The following is a 22,383-nucleotide window of genomic DNA, read 5'->3' as shown; positions in this document are numbered from 1 at the left end:
CACGCCCACACACATGATGACACACATACAGGTATTACATTGCTAGGTCTTAACATTATCTTCTTGTCCAACACTGACACCTGTATCCATGTCTAGGGAGATAGATTTCACAAAACTATGTATGTCAAACTGTGGCTTTAAGAAAGGAATGTGAGCAATATTAATCAAGGTTGTATGTATTGTATCATAACCCCTATTGGTCGAGCCCAAAATAAGATAGGTATTGTAAAAAATCATAAATTTTGGAAAAAAATTATAAAAAAAATCATAAAAAATCAGAAAAATTAGCAAAAATTTTAAAAAATCATAACACAAAACAATGATGAAATGCTCAAAATGCAACCAGAAAATCACATGTGAAGCATTTATATCTCTATGGGCTACATAATACATCATTAATCATCGAATCTCACAAAAACAATGAAAATAGTAATAATCACTTCTTTGGGTGAAAAAGGCTTTTTTACCTTAACCCACTTTTTTGGGTGAAAAAACGGTGAAAATGCACTCTTGATAAAATAACGAAAGTCCTCTCCCCAACGCAGAAATCGGCCCCCAAAACGGTCTCATGCCTCCTAGGGTGCGTGGGAAGCTCTCTAGTATGTTCTATATGAATGAGGGTTTCGGCCCTCAAAAGTTCTTTAAAACACAAAAACTTAAAACCCCGGTTTTTGCGTTTTTTAAAGTTCGTCGGTAATTTAGAAGATAATTGCTTTTCTAGTTGGCGTCTGCAACTAAGATGGAAAAATATGAATGTAGGCATATCATTGGGACTAGGGGTGGCAAAATCTGACCCGACCCGCCAACCCGCTTCTTAGCAGGGTAAGGGTTTGGCTTAAACGGGTTCGTGTCGTAAACGGGTCGACCCGCCTAACTCGTTTATTAAACGAGTCGTGTTCGTGTTAGGGGTATGCCAGCCCGTTTGACCCGTTTAATAAACGAGTTAGGCGGGCGGGTCAACCCGTTTACATGAACCCGTCAACCCGCAACCCATTTATATATATTAACTTATCTATGTCTATGTTATCAGGTCGACCCGTTTAATAAACGGGTCACCGTGTCGTGTTGACCCGACCCATTTATTAAACGAGTTAACCGTGTCGTGTCGGGTTACCCGTTTAATAAATGGGTCGTGTTCGTGTTTGCTACATCCGACTTGTTTAATAAATGGGTCATGTTCGTGTTGAGGTATTTTGACCCGCCAACCCACCTATGTCACACGCACTCGGCTAAGGAGGCGCCGCACCCGAGTCGACACGCCCCGACACGGGTGTGGCTTCGGACACGGCCTGGACTCGGTCAACGCCGTGTCGGACTCGATCAACGAGTCGAGGCCGAGTCCGTCCTTGTTTTGGACTCGGTCAACGTTGACCTGGTCTATTTTTGTCTATTTTTTAGGACAAAAAATGTATAAAAATAAAAAAAAATATCTTTTATATATTTTTTATATACTTATGTCTTTAGAGAGAAAGACTGTGCAGAGCATAGTCTTTACCAGACTATGTAGATATATTTTTTTTAATTGTGCTGAGCACAGTCTTTACCAGACTGTGTATATATATATATCCGTGTCCCCGTATCCAAAAATTTTGAAATTCAGCTGCACCCGTTTCGCACCCGCACCCATGTGACATAGCAACCCGCCGACCCGACCCGATTGCCACCCCTAATTGGGACACAATCTAAATGAAAAAGTGACTTGTCAACGAGGTTTATGTATTGTGCAGTGTTTTGTACTAAAGTTTAATATATATTTTATTATTTATAGTTCATGACTTCTAGTATGTTAGTGTGTACTTTGATTATTGGATGTTGTAGAATCTAAATGGCTATAGTATACTAGTAGCTACATTCTACATCTGTATGTAATTGACTTATATAGATACTAGATCGACGCCCTCAATCATGCTCGACCCCTAAAGGAGATTACCTTTGCCAAAATTTCCTAGTCTCAGATTCTGAGCATATACCCATCTCAACTTAGTCAACATAGCAATCAGTTGGCTGGCTGATATAGTTGGTTGACCATTTTGAAGTAGACTTCATTGTAAAAGTGGACCAGTTGACGTATGTTTTTGATTGCATGGTGTCCATGGTCAAGAGGACACTAAGTAAGGATGGGAAGAAAGTATGCTTACCTAATTTATAGATAAATTGTGTCCTGATTCCTTTTGTTCCCTCACAGTTCTTTCCCATTTTCACCTAAGAATCACTTATTCCCTTTTGTTTTAAAACACCTTAAGGGCCTGTTTGTTTCATTCTCATGGAAAGGAAAGGCCTTTCATGGGAATGGGCACAGATTTCTAAATAATTCCTGCCAGCTCACCCTTCTCATTGGAATGCTTTCAGAGTGTGGGATGTATGAAAGGATTTGCACATGAAAAGTGGTAGATGGTGGAAAAAACTGAGGCCTACTTTTGCCAGCATGACACAATTTGATGTTTGTTTCACTCATGATGGGAAAGGAAGGGAAAGGGATGCCAGCTCAACGTTTCCCATGAAAGTTGCATTAAACAAACAGGCCCTAAGAATTTTCCATGAGGTGGCTGGAGTTTTCTCATTTGTAACTTCCTTTCTTGTTTTGGGGGTGGAAGTAGATTTTGTTGTTGACAGTGTAAGGGTCATCATGAGTGTCATCTGAATATGCTCCTAACAGTCTGTCTTAGGAGCGTGCTTTAGGGATCATCTCTTTTTTTTTTTCATAGGCAAAATGGGGAATAGCCCCTGTCGGATTCGAACCTAAGACCCTGAGTTATGATAGTGCAACCTTACCATCCAGCTATCTCATTCGATCCTGATCATCTCTAATTTATGTATGAAGAATATGTTCTACTATACTATTTCATCAATTTACTAGGTCCTTTATGCTGGCATGTAGGAAACACACTTTGAATGCATTAATTGCGAAGTTTACATCACTATCTCTCACTCTTCCTCTATCCTGATTTACCAGATAGGGTACAATGACGGTGAAGGAAACTTGGTCTGTATTCCTTTTGCTTTCTTGATTTGTTTTTGTTCTCTTAGGATTTGTTCACTGTTGCCTTCTCTAAGTTCTACTAATGCCTTGTTTGTTTTTCATTCAAGGTACTATTATCTTGGTTGACATGCTTCTGACATTTTCCACAATGTCACAATATGATGTTTCTCTTACATTAGTTGAGTTCCTAGTTTGTTTTAAAACCTTGAAATATGCCTTATTGCTGCATCATGGTTTGAGGTATCCTTTTTTTCTTGGGTTACAGATGACATGTGTCCGCTTGATGGAGGTTCTTCCTGTCATTTTTGAACAGCTCATAAATTCTGAACTTGTCCATTCTCCAGCATCAAAACTAATCTCTTCTGGACCCTTTGACTTCAAATGGCTGCATGATTTGATTGAATGGGGGAAATCATCACTTCTTGTAATAAAAAAACATTGGAAACAGTGTCTTATTTTGTTGCTTAATTTGTTCAAGAGCTTTTCCCATGCCCATTGCACAGATCTAATTGCAACAGTTGAGGAGCTTGTATCCTGTGGTCAGTATTTTTTTTGTTTTTCTAATTCACAAGTTTCTTGTGATCTTTATCTTGATCTTGTTAAATCTAGCTTGTTTTATTAGTTCTATTTGCAGATGTAAATGTAATCTGTGAGCTAGAGGCGCAAGTGTCCCTTCTTGCTGTCTCATTATATACAGATGCTGTGTGTACTGTTGAAAAAAGAAGCATCAAAGCAGATTATTCAACTTCTCAAAATTCTTTATGGGGAATAAAAAAATTTGGCAATAAGGTTTCTACATGTTCATCTGCTGATGTGCGTGCCTGTGGTGCAGTGATGAAACCTGCAAAACTGACGAAAGATGAGGTGATAATTCTTTCAGATGATGAGGCAGACAAAACTAGTAATTTATCTGAGGTAGGTGGATTTTCCTACACCCAATCAGGGCAGCTGATATCTGAACTGAAGATTTTTGATAAAGAGATCTTGGCAGAGGACCATGGTACATGTGCTTCAAAAGATAAAGGAAACTCTGAATTCCTTTCTAGAAAGGGAGGCAGTGATACATCAGGGATGAATTTACCACCAACAGGTTCTTCATGCATGGACCCAGAGCCTGCCTCTCCTAAACACTTGGGATCTTCCATCAAAGTAATGCCTGCATGTGATACTATTGTTGACAAATCCATCCACAAGGGTTCTGTAGAAGCTCCTCAAATGTCCAAGGTTGAAAAAGCAGAAGCTGTCATACAAAATTCTTTCCGTGCTGAAGGTGATCCGATCATATGTACTCACAACTCTGAGGGTCGCCAACCGTCGATGCTGTCCAAATTTTCTATAGTAGTTCCTAGAAGGCAACTTATTCAACTTAAAGTGCCTTCAGAATGTAAAGTTGGTAATCTTTGTAAACAAGAAAGTGCTATCATAAGGTTTAAGCCAGTGAGGCTTGATGATTGGTATAAGCCAATTTTAGAAATTAATTACTTTTCGATAGTCGGATTAACTGCTGTGAATACAGATGAGAATGCAACTATGTTGAATTTGGAGGAGGTCCCTACATATTTCCGTTCTCCTGATCATTACGTCGAAATTTTCCGACCATTGTTGTTGGAAGAATTCAAAGCTCAACTGAGAAATTCATATATGGAGTTATTTCCATTTGATGAAATGTGTTCTGGTAGTCTTCGTGTGCTATCAGTTGAAAGGATTGATGATTTTCATCTCATTCGATGTGTTACTGATACCTCTGAATCCTCATCATATAGAGTTTTTTCTGAAAATGATCTGGTTTTGTTGACAAAGGAGCCCTTTCGGAATGCCTGCCAAAGCTTTCATGTGGTTGGAAAGGTAATAGACTTGCCACTTGTATACTTCTATATCATATTCTGTGTAATGTGTTTCTGGGTGATGAATTTCAGGTGGAGAGGCGTGAAAAAGACAACAAAAGCAGATTAAATGTATTAGTTATTAGGTTCTGTTTTTCAAGCGGTTCCACACGTTTAACCAAAGCAAAAATACTTCTCACTGAACGAAGCAAATGGTGTATAACTCGAATTATGAGCATTACATCTCAAGTTCGAGAATTTCATGCATTGTCTTCATTAAATGGAATTCCAATATTGCCAATTATATTGAATCCATGTGATTCTAAAGCAAGTCATGTTGATTCTAGAAGCACAAATTTGGGGAGACTTCCACAATCGATGCAACAGAAATTGAAGTCATCATTCAATGAAAGTCAACTCCAAGCTATTAGTCTTGCTATTGAAGGGAGTGACTCTGCAGTAACATCTGGACTGTCACTTATTCGAGGGCCACCAGGTTTTACCTTCTTTGAATTTCTCGTGACATATTTGGAATTAATTCATGTTTAAGTGAAATAGCTAATTGTTGATGAAAATTTTTCTGTTTCAGGAACAGGGAAGACCAGAACAATTGTTGCCATAGTAAGTGCAATACTTGCTTTAGATGCAACACAAAAGATCGATCAAACAAAAGCAGTAAGTAGCAGTGGTGTAAGAGAAAGTAATTCAAAGTGGCTGAGTAACCACTCTGTTGCGATTGCAAGGGCATGGCAGGATGCTTCCCTGGCAAGACAATTGGCTAAAGAAGAACAAAGCATCACAACTGGGTCAGTTGAAAGTTTTAAAAGGAAAAGGGTGCTTATATGTGCTCAATCTAATGCAGCAGTGGATGAACTAGTATCAAGAATTTCTCAGGATGGCCTTTATGGAAATGATGGATTGATGTACAGGCCTTATTTGGTTCGGACAGGCAATATGAGAACTGTTCATCCCAGTTCCATGCCATTTTTCATTGATACATTGGTTGAACAACGTTTGGCAGAACAAAAGATGAATGAGTGTGACGCAAAAAATGATTCAAGCGTGGGTTCTACCATACTTAGATCTAATCTGGAAAAGTTAGTGGAGCGTATTCAGTTTTATGAAGCTAAGCGTGCAAAGTTCCAAGATGCAAATTTGGAGTTAGAGAAAGTGACTGATCCAGGAGACATGGCTCTTAAAGATGGTGATGTACCTGAGATGTCTGAGGCAGCAATAGAGGTGATCTTGCAGAGACTTAATGCAGAAAAAAAGGCAATCTATCAAGACCTTTCGATTGCCCAGACTCGAGAAAGAAAAACTTCTGAAGGCAGCAGAGCGCAGAAACTAAGGTTACGGAAATCTATTATAAGGGAAGCTGAGATTTTGGTGACCACTCTTAGTGGATGTGGTGGAGATATTTACAAAATCTGCTCTGAGTCGATTTTCTCAAATCGGTTTGGAAAACCTTCTGAGGACTTCTTGTTTGACACAGTTGTGATTGATGAAGCTGCTCAAGTATGATTTATTATATATGTTTTACTTCTCATGCACATCTGCATACACAAATATACATACACATGCAAAACAGAAGAATCCACACATACACACACACACACACGGACATACACACACACATATATTTGTGTGTGTGCATTTAAAATATATTGTAGTTGTGAATCGTGATATCATATGGTGGTACACACTCTTGTTTGCATGGATTAAGCTACCAAATGTTAGATCCAACCTTAAAGATGTGTTTAACATGGTTTATTTACTTTTATCATGTCTAATACACCACAAGATTCAATTTTTAAGATTGTGACAAATCAATGGTTCACAATTCATGAAGATAAGGATGGTTAAAAAATTATATAAAGCATGTTGGAATGAAATTTAAGACATGAAAATAGGTATGTTTTCAAAGGGGTCTGGGACAGTTTGGGAGATAAATGGTCTAAGAAGTTACACATTTCTCTCTCTCATTATATATACACACACACACACACACACACACACACACAGAGTTATGATTTTTATGTGTTAAAGTTGACTCCAATATAATGTTTTATGCCATTTTTAAACCATACATATCTTCATGAATTATGTTGTCGATTTTTCACCATTTCAAAAATCAAAATTTGTGATATATTGAACATGATAAAACCTCCTAACATAGTGAATAGGGCTAGATCCATGCAAATAACAGTGTGTACTACTGTATGACATCAAGGTTCAGAACCACCATATGTTTTCTTTGTGCATGTGTGTGTCTATATATATATATATATATATACATATATATATATATATATATATATACATATATATATATATATATATATATATATATATATATATATATATATAGAGAGAGAGAGAGAGAGAGAGAGAGAGAGAGAGAGAGAGAGAGAGAGAGAGAGATGTCATAAGCACTTATCTTCATAAACATTCTGATAATACAAAATTCATAGTTGCAGGTGTTTTTCTCTGAATCTGAACCTGCTTATGTGTTTTATTCGTTGTTTACTTGAAATATGCTTTGGTTTGAATCATACAATGAAAGACTTGGTTTTCTCTGTTGTGAAGTTTTTGTGCGCCGTGGGCCATTGATATTGGATCTCTTGAAGTACTGATCTAAACATGAAAAAAATACCTAATCAAATATATATTTTCCACTAAATAAGCTATAGGGATAACATCTGCAGGCTCAGATTGAGCAAAAATACATGCAGCTATGTTTTATCAATCTGGTTTGGCCAGTTTGAACTATGGCTGATTAGGATGTACTGAATGCTCTCTCCCGCTCTCTCTTGCACTATATATATATATACATAAATAAATAGATAAATAATATATATATATATATATATATATATATATATATATTTGTTGGCCCATTGCTTTTGTACTCTTACTTCCACCTGTTTGCATTCATAGGCTTTGGAGCCAGCAACTTTGATTCCTCTTCAGCTTTTGAAGTCAAATGGAACAAAGTGCATTATGGTAATCTTTTTTTCATTATTTTGGTGTCTAGTGCTGACAAGATTTATTTTCTGACACTGTTTGTAAAATTGTTGCCCCTTAAGGTTGGTGATCCAAAGCAACTCCCTGCGACAGTGCTTTCCAACATTGCTAGCAAATTTCTTTTTGAGTGCAGTATGTTTGAACGTCTACAGCGAGCAAGATACCCTGAAGTAATGCTTACCACACAGGTAGTACAATCCTATCAAAACATGTTCTACTTATGTTGATGCAGTTTTTTGTTAAAAAAGGAGCACTTGTTATCTTTATATTTTCATTCTTAGTTGCTACTAGCAAAAGAAACCATGAACATATAATATTGTTAGTTCATTACCCTTCACATTATATTTGTTTTGTAAATTTATTCGTCAAATACTACATGGTGTTGGATTTGCGAATCCTAATTCCACACTTTCTCCTGTTTGAAGCTAAAAGTTGAGCTGCTACACAAGATTTCACTTAGCCTTCTTTTGGAAATTGATAACCATGTTTTTATGTTAAAGCGAGTTGTTAGATTCTGTTGCATAATTGAGCTAGGTGGATGTGATTCCCTGGTTGTTGACAGTTTGTATTGGCATATATTGACATACCAAATAATAGTAATATATTGTATGATTTACTATCCTAGAGATTGTGTTCAATTTTACATATTTGGTTGTGCTTATCACTTGGATAACCAATGGTGCTGTAGTAAATCTATTTTTTTATTTATTTTTTAAGTTTTTGGAAGAAGCTTCTCTTGATTGTGATGCTTCAAATAGGAAAAATTGATTAACATTTTACATAGATGTGCTGAAACATCCTTGTTGCTTTGATGCAAATAAACTGAAAAAACTATCAACATCTATGTCACATGGGTGCGGGTGCAGGGGTGCGACACTATAAAAAACCTAGGGTGCGGGGGTGCGGCAGGGGCAAAAATGTAATATATATATATATATATTGAGAGAGAGAGAGAGAGAGAGAGAGAGAGAGAGAGAGAGAGAGAGAGAGAGAGAGAGAGAGAGAGAGAGAGAGTTTAATGAGAATTTATTCACTTGAAAATAATGTTGTTCAATGCATTTTAAATGAATTTAAAGCAAGGGTCTCTTTTTTTTATTTTCCAAAGCAGATTTTTTTAATCCAAAAAATGGACCAAAATGATCCTGGGTGCGTTGACTGCACCTAGGGTCGGGTTGATTGCACCGGGTGCTGCACCTGCACGCGCACCCGCGCCGCGTCACGTCGACGCGGGTGCGGCACCTGTCTCGGCGAATCCCTGTGACATAGATCAACATGTATTTGAAAGAAAGTTAAAAAAGTTTAGATTCCACTACCAATGTGGAGACCAACTAGCTAGTTAAATGCCTTTTTCCAGAACATGCAAATATGCTTTGTGTGGATTATTTGAGTACCTTGGTATGATTACGATGATGAGGCACTATATTTTTATTTTTGGGCTAATTGTACTTGAAAAAGTTTATCAACTTCCAGTACATGATGTTCAAATTTACAATGCCAGGATAATTCCTATCAGTGTTGTATGTAGGATCCCTCTCTCTATCTCTTGTTGTGTGTTAATGTGTTTACCTGCACTTATACGCCAATGGTTTGGGAGTGACTGTTGGGTAACTCTTGCCTATATGTTCTTATAATAAAATTGAAACTCAAACTAGAGATTTTCATTACTGCCTTTAAATTGGTTGCTGAAAACACCATTTTCTCAATTCTATTTCACATCTGTGTGTGTTGTGCAAACTCCCTCTCTCTAGCATTATCTCAGGTGGATTGTGGGCCAGTTTGTAAATGCCCAATCCAAGTCCAGATTCAAACCAATAACTTCTGAAGCTTGTTTTTGTGATTCCAGTCATGTGTATTGATAACCTTGGTTATGATACAACCCAACTATGCAGAATGAGTTTGATATGTTTACTATTTAATGTCATAAATATGCTAATTGGTTTCATGGATCCAAATATATAGATATGGATCTAACCCCTTGAAATATGTTCAATATGGTTTGGTTTACTCAATGTTGTGAAAAGCGTTGAGGTGTAGCGAGGCGCTCCACCAAAAACTGAGGCGAGGTGTAAGCCTCGAGGCGTAAAGAGTAAGCCTCAAAATATTTTTTTGAAAACTTTAAAAAAAATTATAAAAAATATCTAAAAATACAAATAAATAAAGAAATGCTTTATTGATGAAGTAACAACCAACAAGAAATAGAAAATCTCAAATAAGTACTAAAAATATGAGATTAACATATAAAAGTAACTAAGAAACTGATTACATAACTGGAAAACTAATTATATAATTGAAAAATATAATGTCCTATAAAGCAACAACCAATAAGCAATAGAAAATCTCCTATGTCACAGGGATTCGGCTAGCAGGGTGCCGCACCCGCGTCAACGCGACTCGATGCGGTCAACCCGACCCTGGGTGCGTTGACCGCACCCAGGGTCATTTTTGTCCATTTTTTTTGGATTTTTAAATTTTTTTTGCCCTATGAAATGAGCTGCAAGGGCAAAAAACAATGAATCAGGCTCCACAACTCATCACTTTCATCTTTGGGGACAACCATATACAACAACAAACAAAACAACTACGCCTTCATCCCAAAACAATTGGGGTCGGCAATATGAACCAACAAAGAAAATCATTCTGGGTCTTCCACATGAATCCTTCTCCTCCATTCATTTCTATCCAATGCCATGTCCTCGGTGAGGTTCAAAGCATTCATATCCTTTCCTATCACCTCCATCCATGTCTTCCTAGGCCTACCCCAACGTCTTTTAACTAATATATTTTCCCATTTCTTCATCCTTCTAACTGGAGCATCATTAGGCCTACGTCGAATATGGCCAAACCACCGTAAACGATTCTCTCTCATCTTATTTTCAATGGGTGCAACGCCTACCTTCTTACGTATCTCCTCGTTCCGAATCTTATCTTTTATTGTATTTCCACACATCCATCTCAGCATACGCATCTCAGCTACACTCATTTTTTGAATATGATGTCTCTTGGCAGCCCAACATTCCATACCATATAGTAAAGCGGGCCTAATAGTCGTCCTATAAAACTTTCCCTTCAATCGCAATGGCATTCTACGATCGCACAACACTCCAGTTGCACTCTTCCATTTCATCCACCCAACCTTTATCCTATGATTTACATCTCCATCAATCTCTCCAAACTTTTGAATGATGAATCCCAAATATTTGAAAGAATCATCCACCGGTATTTCTTGCTCACCAAGCTTCACTACACTCCCATCTCTATTTCGTTGCTTACTAAATCGACATTCCATGTATTCTGTCTTACTCTTACTCAACTTAAAACCTCTTGCTTCCAATGTCTGTCTCCATAATTCTAACTTAGCATTAACCCCAACTCTAGACTCATCAATCAAAACAATATCATCAGCAAACAACATACACCACGACACATTTTCTTGAATTGATCTCGTAAGCTTATCCATCACTATAGCAAATAGGAAAGGGCTTAAAGCAGATCCTTGATGTAACCCAACCGTTATAGGAAAATTGGTTGTCACCCCTCCACAAGTGCGGACATTGGTTACTACTCCTTCATACATATCTTTAATTATACTAATGTACTTGAGAGAAACACCTTTCTTCATCATTGTCCACCAGAGAACGTCCCTAGGTACTCTATCGTAAGCCTTCTCCAAATCAATAAAAACCATATGCAAATCTTTGTTCCTCTCTCTATTTCTCTCAATAAGTTGTCTAAGAAGATGTATAGCTTCCATAGTAGATCTTCCAGGCATAAAACCAAATTGATTCTCCGATATCATGACAACCTTCCTCAACCTACACTCAATCACCCTCTCCCAAAGTTTCATAGTATGACTCATGAGTTTTATACCACGATAGTTTGTGCAATCTTGTATATCACCCTTATTTTTATATAGAGGCACCAAAGTACTCTTCCTCCACTCATTAGGCATCTTATTTGTCCGCCAAATCTTGTTAAAAAGATTTGTCAACCATTCTAAACCTTTCTCTCCCAAGCATTTCCAAGCCTCGATAGGTATACCATCTGGGCCAACTGCCCTTCTTGATTTCATTTTCTTCAAAGCCTCTGCAATTTCTTTCTTTTGAATCTTGCGCATGAAGTCACGATTTATCTCATGAAAAGGAATGAAAAAGTCTCCAAGATCCTGAGCATGACTTTCATTAAATAGCTTATCAAAATAATCTTTCCATCTCTCCTTAATCTCCTCATCTTTGACTAAAACCCTTTGCGTTTCATCTTTGATACATCTAACCATACCCAGATCCCTCGATTTCCTATCTCTCATTTTTGCAATCCTATAAATATCCTTGTCACCCTCTTTGGTATCCAACTTGTCATAAACCTCCTTATATACCTTATCCCTCGCGTTCCGAACTACTTTTTTAGCTTCCTTCTTTGCTATCATATACTTCTCCAAATTCTCATTATCACGACTTTTACTTAGATTTCTATAACACTCTCTTTAACCTTAATAGCTAATTTGACATCCTCGTTCCACCACGATGTATCCTTACCTAGCGGTGCACCACCTTTAGACTCACCCAATACCTCCTTAGCCACCTTTCTCATGCCACCCGCTATTTTATTCCACATAGATTCTGAATCCTCCTCGAGACACCAATCAACTTCCTTAACTACCCGCTCTACAAGCATTCCTTGTTTAGCTCCTTTCAGTGCCCACCACTTAATTCTAGGATCTGTCCTATGTCTATCCCTTTTGCGGCATTGTCTAATTCTAAGATCTAAAATTAAGACTCTATGTTGTGTAGCTACACTTTCTCCCGGTATAACCTTACAATCGATGCAACAACCCCTATCTCTCTTTCTAAGTAGGAAAAAATCTATCTGACTCGTATTAACCCCACTTTTAAATGTTACTAGGTGAGACTCCCTCTTCCTAAACCAAGTATTTGCTAAGATCATATCATAGGACAAACCAAAATCTAAAATCCTTTCTCCACTATCGTTTCTTTCTCATATACCATAGCCTCCATGGATACTCTCAAATCCATCCCTACTAATGCCTACATGCCCATTAAGGTCACCGCCGATGAAAAACCTTTCTCCATAAGATATCCCTTGTACTACTCCATCTAAATCTTCCCAAAATTGACGCTTAGTGAAATCATGTAAACCTACTTGAGGTGCATAAACACTAATAATATTAATAATATCTGTACCTAATACTAATTTAATAAGTAAAATCCTATCACCCTTCCTACGGACCTCAACTACATTATCTATAAACTCACGACTCATAACAATCCCTACTCCATTCCTATTCCTATTTATTCCTGTATACCAAATCTTATATCCCCAAGGTTCTATCACTTTTGCTTTCTCACCTACCCATTTGGTCTCTTGTAGACATAAAATATCAATCTTTCTCCTACACATAACATCTACTAACTCTACCAACTTACCAGTTAAAGACCCTATGTTCCAAGTGGCTAACCTAATTTTATGGTCTTGGACTAACTTCTTTACCCCCACCCGTCCAACAAAGTGAGGGAACCCTTGCCTATTTGACACTACACCCGGGCGCCGGTGTGACACGTCGCTTACGGGCCTATAGAGTACAACGCGTCGCTCAGTAGGGAACGCCCCAACAAAATTCTCATATTGGTTCATATTCATAGGGTATGACTAAGTTTTTATGCTGGCTGTCACAGGCCTACCGCAACCCTCCTCCTTTATCCGGGCTTGGGACCGGCAGTGTATAACTAAACAGTTATACACAGGCGGAGTTTTTGGGGACAACCATATAAGATAAAAAAATGATAAAAAGTAAGTTGGGCATAAATGTCATGGACCTTAACAGCTACCATACATTCATACATATACACTATACATGATATATATATATATATATATATATATATATATATTAGATTTTTGCCCCTGCCGCACCCCCGCACCCGGGTTTTTTGGAAGTGCCGAATCCCCGCACCCGCACCCATGTGACATAGAAAATCTCAAATAAGTACTAAAAAATATGAGATTAACCTATAAAAGTTAAAATATATGAGATTAACATATAAAAAGTAAAGAAACTAATAAAAAGTAAATAAATAAAAAAACTAATAAATATAACATATAAAAGTAACTAAGAAACTGAAACTGATTAATAAAAGTAACTAAGAAACTGATTACATAACTGGAATCTGTAACTAAGAAACTGTTTACATAACTGGAATCTGTAACTAAGAAACTGTTTACATAACTGGAATGTGTAACTGATTCCATAACTTCTTCTTTGCTCTGTGGAATGAAAAATTATTGCAAATAATAAATCAGTCAGATTATCATCTTCAACTTAAAAGTGGGTGCAAATTTACAAAATAGGCCATGACAATTTTGTCACATGGTTGATGTTAGATATAATGAACGAACCTATGCCAGTCTATGAGTATGCATGTCAATCACAAGAATTCCCTCAACAATAGTTAGCAACATCGCTTGTAGATAGAACGGAAGGGCATGACAAAGTCCTTTTAGGGGCAAGTGTTTCAAGGTTTGCATAAAAGGAATTTTTGATCAGTGATGTCTCTTAAGAATATCCATAGTAGGCCGAACACTTCTCATGCAGCTCTTATTTTTATATTGGCTTACCTGTCTACTAAATTCGTGGACGAAACCTCAAAAAGTATAAAGTTCAGTACTGTTCCTCACTCCTTTTAAATGATTCATTGAAGGAAAATTTGATGCCAAAATATTAGGTTCAGCTTGTCTATTATGTAATAAAGCACAAGGGTTGTGTTTCATACTATTGCTGTTGTTCGCTGCTTTGTAATAGAAAGGAGAAAAAGAGAGGGTGAACTTGAGCATTGAATTATCCGGTAACATGGTTATTCCTTTTGGCAAACTTTGATAAGAAAGAATGTATAAAAATTGCCTTGGGAATAACTTGGACTTCATGGGTCCCACACCAGATCCGACCATTACACAAATGGGGGATCTGAGATTGTCAAGTCACTTAAAATGAAGATCTCTGTCCCAACCTTTTGGGGGCAGAGGGGGTCGGAGAACCTAATCTGAGATCTTAGTGTTGAAGAATACCCTGGTTGTGTGAACCAAGGTATTGAAACATACCTTCAATAATGCAGCTTCTGCTGGCACTCATTAAAACAAATGATTATGAGACTTGTTTGACCTATGTGGTGAGGAAAGAAGCTTGTGGAGGAAGAGCACCGTCCTCTTGTTAAAGTATTCTTTAATCCACGAGGAAAAGAAGTTCCTAGAATCCACAAGGAGTATAGAGTAGATACACTTGGACCCAAACGAAGAAGGGAAAAATAAAATTATTCCATAATTCAATTTCACTGTGCAAAAGAACCTTGTAGCCCCTTTTGGACCCAAAAGTCTCCAAATATGTCCTAGTCTTGTCCAAATCAGGACAAACTTATCAAAATTCAAAATTATTCCTAACAATTCTCCATCATAAATAACCATATGGTCATTCTTTTAGAAAAAAAAAGGATCATCAACTAGGTTTGTTGACTTGTCTTATGCTGGTAACCAATAGCATGATGATGATAGCCATGTATGTGTTTACCCGGGTGGGCCAACCAAAGTAGGCCCATGGCCTATTGGCTTGAAACTAGTTGAGCTGAGCCAGAGGTTGTGCATAGGTTAGGCAAAGGAAAATATAAAATGTATTTAGCTATCTAAAACCACAACTTCCTTTTCCATCTTAATATCGGACTAAACAAGCTTTACATTTTAGGTTATGTTTAGAAGGAAAATTTTTTCATAATGTTGTTAGTATAGATCATTCTAATAAGAAACATACAAGTGTTATATAAAATGTCTTGTGGTGCTGAATGCAAAACAAAACAAAAGTAAACAGCTAAATTACATTTTAAAACCTGAAAATTGGTTTACAATTTTGAAATTAAAATTTATAACAAGATTTGCATGTTAAAGTGAAAACTTCAGGCAAAGGTCATCTCCTTCGCTTGTCTTGGAAAACCTTTGAAGCGTTCCTTTTCATATGGTAGCTCATATCTCTGTTGGTGCATGAAACAATCTTGTGGCTGATCTTTCATGCTCTTCCTCTTCAATTCTTTTTTTTTTCTTTCAATCTAATGATAGCATCACTTAGTTTTTATTGGCATACAAATTTTGATACTCCAGGTCACAGCCTTGTGTGCATATATAGATGAAACAAGCATTTCCACTCCTTTTTCTTTTTGATATTTCTGAAGGTTAAAAGGATTGGTCAATTCGTCAACCTTATTGTGGTTGCACAAGGATGCAAAACAGGTCTTTAGGTTGTCTTAGATATGTTGCATTGAAATGGATGGGTTTTCATTAAATTTCTCTATTTATCATACCAACAGAAAAAGGATGGAGGGAGATAATGATGATTCAAAGGGGTTTCGTATTATCGTAAATATAATTGCCATTTTGTAAATGTAATTCTAGTATTTGAGAGATTGGCATGTATTTTGAAGGTCAGAAAGTTGGTTTATTACTTGCTAATTAGGCTTGTGATATTAATGTTGAAAGATCATGCATGAAAAATAATGTTTATCCTTTCTATGACCTTTCTTAATTAATGGAAAAAATCTTTCATCAATTGGACTCTCAAAATAAAAAATAAAAATCTCAGAACTAAGAAATGAAAAAGTGAAAACATAAAAAGGAAAAAATAAAAAAAAGTTAATGACATGAAAAGTATATTTATTGAATTATCCTTGCACAGAGCAGGGGATATTAATATTTAATGTCATAATTTAGTTGATTCTTCATCTTACATCTGATATGGCAATTCTCAATAATTATGAAATTATATTGGTGATTGCTGATCCATGAATCTCTCTCTCTCTCTCTCTCTCCCTGTTAACTATTTCATTCAAATTAAAAAACATATTTTTTCCACCCTTATTGTAATGAAAAATGGTGAATTATTAAAAGGTAAGAACTTTGTAAAGAAAAAGTTAGTCAGTTCTGACACCATAGATGTGTTTGACATGGTCAAAATAGTAGGAGTGTCAGCCTTTGCTTCATGTTTTTTGATGTAAAAATGTGATTTTTGAGGTCTGAAAATTTGGCATATCATAGACCATTGATTTTTGAACCCCCGGAAAACCCAACTTACACATTGGGAAAAGATGATCCAAGGGCCAGTTTCTACTAAACCAAACATAGATCACATCTGCAGGGTCAGATGTGCAAAAAAAAAATTACAGTTTTTCACTGAGGAGTTCCTTACCCACGAGGGCAGTGTGCATGCACACACACTTATAATGAGGTAGATTGGACAATTAAAATAGGTTTACATACCCACATATTATTTGGGATTTTTTTTCTCATTGTTCTAATAGAAAAAATTGAGGAATTTTTCTCTTAAACAAACTAGCTTTCTTTTCAAGTAATGCCACTCTTTCTCTTCCTTTTGCAAGTAACTAGTAAGACCGCTTGGATGTTATTAGGAAACTGGATATAACTATCATCAGAGTTCATGTAGATTGATGTCAAGCTACCTCACATGGATACAATTGCAGATACAGGGATACAACCATTTTTATGAAGCTTTCCAATATGACCAACACATAAATGGATATGGAATGGGAGTAACTAGGCCAGTATTTTGAGTTTTAGATATATAACACATCATGGAAGTGCTGACTAATGCCAGATGCGGCTGTGATATTTCAACAATTTTAGTAGAATAAATGGAATTTGTTGAAAATGCTGTTGACAACTTTTAAAAGTCATTAAAATGCACATACACAATGTGTGTGTATCAGTGTCAAGTTATATTTATGCTTTATGTTTTCAAATGAGAGTCCTTTGGTTTAACAAGGTTTTTTACTGCTGATTTCAGTATCGAATGCACCCTGAGATATCCCAGTTTCCATCATTGCATTTCTATGAAGGGAAGCTATTAAATGGCCATGATGCATCTAAGAAGTCTGCACCATTTCATGAAAATATGTTCCTTGGGCCATATGTCTTCTTTGATGTTACTGACGGTCATGAACATCGAGGGAAAGGTTCCGGTGGACTTTCTATCTCAAACGAAGCTGAGGCAGATGCCGTTGTTGAAGTACTGAGGTTTCTGAACAAAAGGTTCACTTTTATTACCTTCAAATGCCACTTAAAATAATAAGCACAGGGTGGTGTATTTAATCTTCCTTGCTTGCATGCATGTGCATATATACTCATTTTTTTATTGTTATTTTGAGTCAGGTATCCTTCAGAATTTGTTCCTGGGAGAATAGGCATTATATCTCCCTACAAAAGTCAGGTATCACTGTTACGTACACGATTCACAGATGCATTTGGATCTGTTGCTTCTGCAGATGTTGAATTCAACACTGTTGATGGTTTTCAAGGACGGGAGATAGATATTCTGGTACTTTCTACAGTGAGAGCATATGAGGCTAACCATGAAGAACCTGACATGAGTTCAAGCACTATTGGTTTTGTTGCCGATATAAGAAGAATGAATGTTTCTCTTACACGAGCTAAGATTTCTTTGTGGGTTGTTGGCAATGCAAAGACCTTGCAGATCAACCTTCATTGGGCTGCTCTGCTCAGTAATGCAAAAGAAAGAAATTTGATAATATCAGTTCGGAGGCCATATGGGTCAGCTTTTAGGTCAAACACATTCATTTCAAGAACCCATGGAACTTCAACAGAAAAAGAATGTGAAGGGAAAAATGTTAAAGATACAATCCCCAGTGTAGAAGACAAATGTGCAGTAGAGATCAATGTTACTGAAAAAAGGAAAAAGGAAAGTAGAGCCCTGAAAAACATGTGCAAGGACATTCATGAGTTGGATTCATGTGGATCATCTAAGCATCGCAGATCATTAAGTCATGACTCTCAATGTGATGCCAGGGGACCAGCGGAGCAATGTAAACAGCCTTCAATAGCAGAGAGAAGCTGGGAGCGCAACATGACAAAAAGAGAAAATGAAACTTTCGACAGGAGCAAGGATAGGGCTTTGAATATGGAGAAACATAAGTCTGGAAAGGATACTCATCATACGGATGCACCTCATGAAACTGTTACTAATGGAGATTCTATGTCAGCAATTGGTAGAGCTGGTTGCATGACTCCAAGCAAACCATCAGTTTCATCTTCTGCTAGTAGTTCATCTAATGCTGTGCATGCCAAGAAATCCTGCTACGAATTGTACAGAGATGTTGCTTGGGATGATGCCCAACGGGAAATTGGCCATGGTATCAAAATGTCTTCATCATTAGGAATCGATAAGTCAGATCACACTAGCCATCGGACACATGCAGATTTGCCTTCTGCTTGTAGTATTTCTGGCACCAAGGAAAGAGATAAGAGGGAGAGAAAAGATAATTACCAGGAAGGTGCGCCCTGTGAAATTTCTCTTGGTATTGAACCTTTTAAATCATCTGAAATTGCTGAGGCTGGTAATATTAGTCAAAGCAGAGTTCCTATTTCATCTTCTTCTGGTAATACTTCTGGTGATGGTAATAATGCGAAGGAAGAAAAAAGTGGTGGTAACTCCAGAAAGATTATTGATCAAGCAGATGTATGTCATGGAAATAGTTCTGCTGTTGGAACTTCAAGCTTATCATGGTTGCCTAAGGGTGATAACTTGGGCCAAAGATCTACAAATTCACCTATAACTCAAGGCCAGCTTTTTGACGGGAATAAAAAAGATAGGCGCCAAGTTTCAACTGCAAATAAAGTCAATAACTTGTTGACTGCAAGGAAAAGGCAGCGGGATGCTGTTGATGCTCTTCTACCATCAGCTCTTATTTCTTCTAAGATGCCTGAAATCTCATCAGGGGCAACTCGTACCAAAAGGTCTCCTTCACCATCACTAGTTTCTAGTGGTTTTACAAGTCCGACCGAAGATATTGGTAAGTTTCCATGCTCCATAAAAACCCACTGTGGGGGGTGTCCCTTACCTTGGTCAAAGCTAACGGATTTACCCTGTGAAAAGGGGAAGCCATGCAGGGGGTTTTACCGGTGCCAAACCAGGTTTGGACTCGGTTTCTGACTTGGGCCAGGTTTTCCCCTGTTGAATAAAAAAAACAGCATTCCATGCTCCATGTTCATCAATCACAAACCTTGTCTTGGTATTGCCATGTGCATCCTTACATGATGTGTAAAGATGAAGAGTCGTTGCCTGCAAACTAAAGTCTGGGGTCTTTTCCTGCAAGGTTGTCTTTGTTGCAACTGTTACAATACTGTGTGCATCTCTATCATTATTTTGTCTCCTACTTATTGGTTCATCAAGCTGCTTTGTGCATCTTGGTATTTCTTGTCTGCCTCAAATTTGTCTTTTCTGTTTCACTTCATGAGTTTTGCTTTTTTCTTTTGGGGTTTTTGTTCCTTTTCAATAATGCCTGTTTGATGCTGCCAAGACATAGCAGTTAAGTGCGAAGAAGTTGTTACTATGTTACTTCTATATGGTTCAATATTGTTTTGCTATCTTGCAAGAATGATGTCATTTATGTGGATCTCATGTTAAAACCATGTTAACAGCTCCATCATCAAGCCGATCACAAGAAAGGCCTGCGGATGCAACACACTCACCAATTCCTCCACCACACAAAAAGAAAACGTCTGGCAGTATCAATATCCATGAAGAATGGGAGGCATATAAGGAAATTGTGCGCGAATACAGACGAAAGTAGGTGTATGCTAGCTTTGGTACCAAAATGCAGTGAGGTGGGCTGACTGATTGTGGCTTCAGCCTCTTCCCATGAGCGGATTACCGTGGTCCACTGGATTAATTCATGGATCTGGCTCATGGCTTGGATAGCACTGTGGTGATTCCCATCAGAGGGACGAACAAGCACGTTTAATTTCATTTGGACCGTGGCATATCTGGTAAGAAGTTTGCTGCTGGGCCAGGCTATCAGGTTTTGTTCGTTGATTTGCATCTACCACCGAGTGGAAATATGAATGCTGCTTCAATTTCTTTCAGGGTCGGTGACGTTTTTGTTTAACACCATGTATATTAGCTTTGTAAGCAGTTGTATAGGTACAAAATTTCATCCCTTACCCATCCTCTCTAATTTTATTTTTAATTTTAGGTTAGATGTATTTTGTTGTACATATTTATGTAATGGAACAAAGTGCACAACAGAAATGCCACAAAGTGAGCACACACACAAGCAAGCAAACAAGCATCCATTAATGGGCAAGATACAAGAAGCCACAAATGGCTACACACAACTCGGAGCAAGAACACAACAATAATAAAAATTAATATATTGAATCTTAAAAAAACAAAGGGGGCAACAGCCCCTATTTATACAAAGAGGGGATCATGGGAGCTCCCATAGTCATATTTATGACCATTGGGAGGCTCCCGATGGCTCTATGGTTAAGATGAAAGAGCCCTTGGTCAAATAATAAAAGAAAGAAAAAAGAAAAATACAAAAAATCAAAATTGTCTCTAGTGGACAGTTCTAATTACAATGATATAAAAAAACTAAAATACCCCTATTGAGCAATACAAAAAATATAACAGAAAAAAAAAATTTTAATACTCTCCCTCAAACTTATGGTGAGATCATGAAAATTTTGTTCAAAAGAAAGAAAAATTGAAGAGATGACAACTTTGGTGAAAAAATCAGCAAGCTGATATTTTGAAGTGACATGAAAGTTTACGGTATTCCTTAAAAATTCGTCACGAGTATAACGATAGTTCATCTTGATGTTCTTGGTATGATTGTTGGCAATGTAGATCACACTTTTGTGGTCATAATACAACTTTGAAGCAATAGAGATGAGGTTGTTGAAACATGCTATAAGGGAATTTTGGGTTTACGTGTTATTATATATTGTGTGAGGGTTATTTTTGTAATTTGGTGCTCTTGTTTAATCTCTATTTAAGTAGAGATTAAACCCTAATAGATTTTAGACTTTCCCTCTCTCATTTTCTCTCTCTGTCTCGATTCCTGCGTACTCAATCATGGTTTCAACATGGTATCAGAGCCTGGCATATCTCTGGGTAGCTGAAGATCATCATGGGTGGCGACTGGAGAACATCAAAGTTACAACCACCATCAACGTGGACCTAATACAGATCTGGCTTGTCGCAGATCTGAAAGTTGTTGATGTTGTGGATGTGATTCAAATCTAACATCTAATTTGAATCTTGTGGTTGAGGTTGAAGTCGTGGATCTAGTCTCAGATCTGAGTGCAATAGTCATGAGTTGTGTGGTCGTGAAAAGGTCTTGTCGCTGATCTAAAAAGTGTAGAAGTGAATCAGATCTGGTCGCAGATCTGACTTTGCAGTGGCATGACTCACATATGTCATTGATCTGAAAGTGGTGTGGGTTTGATTGATTGGTAAGGTAGTTGTGGGCATAAGATCCACACAGATTTGTATAAAGATATGGATCGTCGTGATTTGGCAAGCTGGAGCAGCAGGTTGATATCTGTGTGTTGAAGTCGTGGCGTTGACGAGGTTGCAGTTGGTGGTGATTTTGAGCCTGTCGCATGGTGTGGACCAGATCGGTCTTCATTGCAGGTGTGTTAAAGATGCTGTGATCAAATCTGATCTGGTGTGGTCGTGAGTTGCTGCTG

The 22,383-nt window shown here is 37.4% G+C and overlaps 1 protein-coding gene across 2 annotated transcripts in view; it reads left to right on the top strand.

Moving 5' to 3' along the window:
• The window catches only part of LOC149843336 (uncharacterized), a 129,960-nt gene extending 109,039 nt beyond the window's left edge, over window positions 1-20,921 (top strand). Inside the window, exons 14-23 of one of the 2 annotated variants that reach the window (XM_089999724.1) lie at window positions 2,879-2,983; window positions 3,246-3,519; window positions 3,615-4,825; window positions 4,897-5,299; window positions 5,393-6,318; window positions 7,741-7,806; window positions 7,890-8,015; window positions 17,678-17,922; window positions 18,043-19,700; window positions 20,329-20,921. In XM_089999724.1, the coding sequence (XP_089855850.1) occupies window positions 2,879-2,983; window positions 3,246-3,519; window positions 3,615-4,825; window positions 4,897-5,299; window positions 5,393-6,318; window positions 7,741-7,806; window positions 7,890-8,015; window positions 17,678-17,922; window positions 18,043-19,700; window positions 20,329-20,480 (5,166 nt within the window). In that variant the 3' untranslated portion in view covers window positions 20,481-20,921. Of the gene's footprint in view, window positions 1-2,878; window positions 2,984-3,245; window positions 3,520-3,602; window positions 4,826-4,896; window positions 5,300-5,392; window positions 6,319-7,740; window positions 7,807-7,889; window positions 8,016-17,677; window positions 17,923-18,042; window positions 19,701-20,328 lie in introns of both variants that reach the window. The other variant, XM_089999725.1, reaches the window with a different exon arrangement.
• The last annotated feature ends 1,462 nt before the right edge of the window (window positions 20,922-22,383 follow it).

This window comes from Nuphar pumila, chromosome 3 (genome assembly GCF_984573655.1).
Source record: "Nuphar pumila chromosome 3, dmNupPumi1.hap1.1, whole genome shotgun sequence".
Taxonomy (NCBI): domain Eukaryota; kingdom Viridiplantae; phylum Streptophyta; class Magnoliopsida; order Nymphaeales; family Nymphaeaceae; genus Nuphar; species Nuphar pumila.
This window is presented reverse-complemented; position numbering and strand designations above follow the sequence as displayed.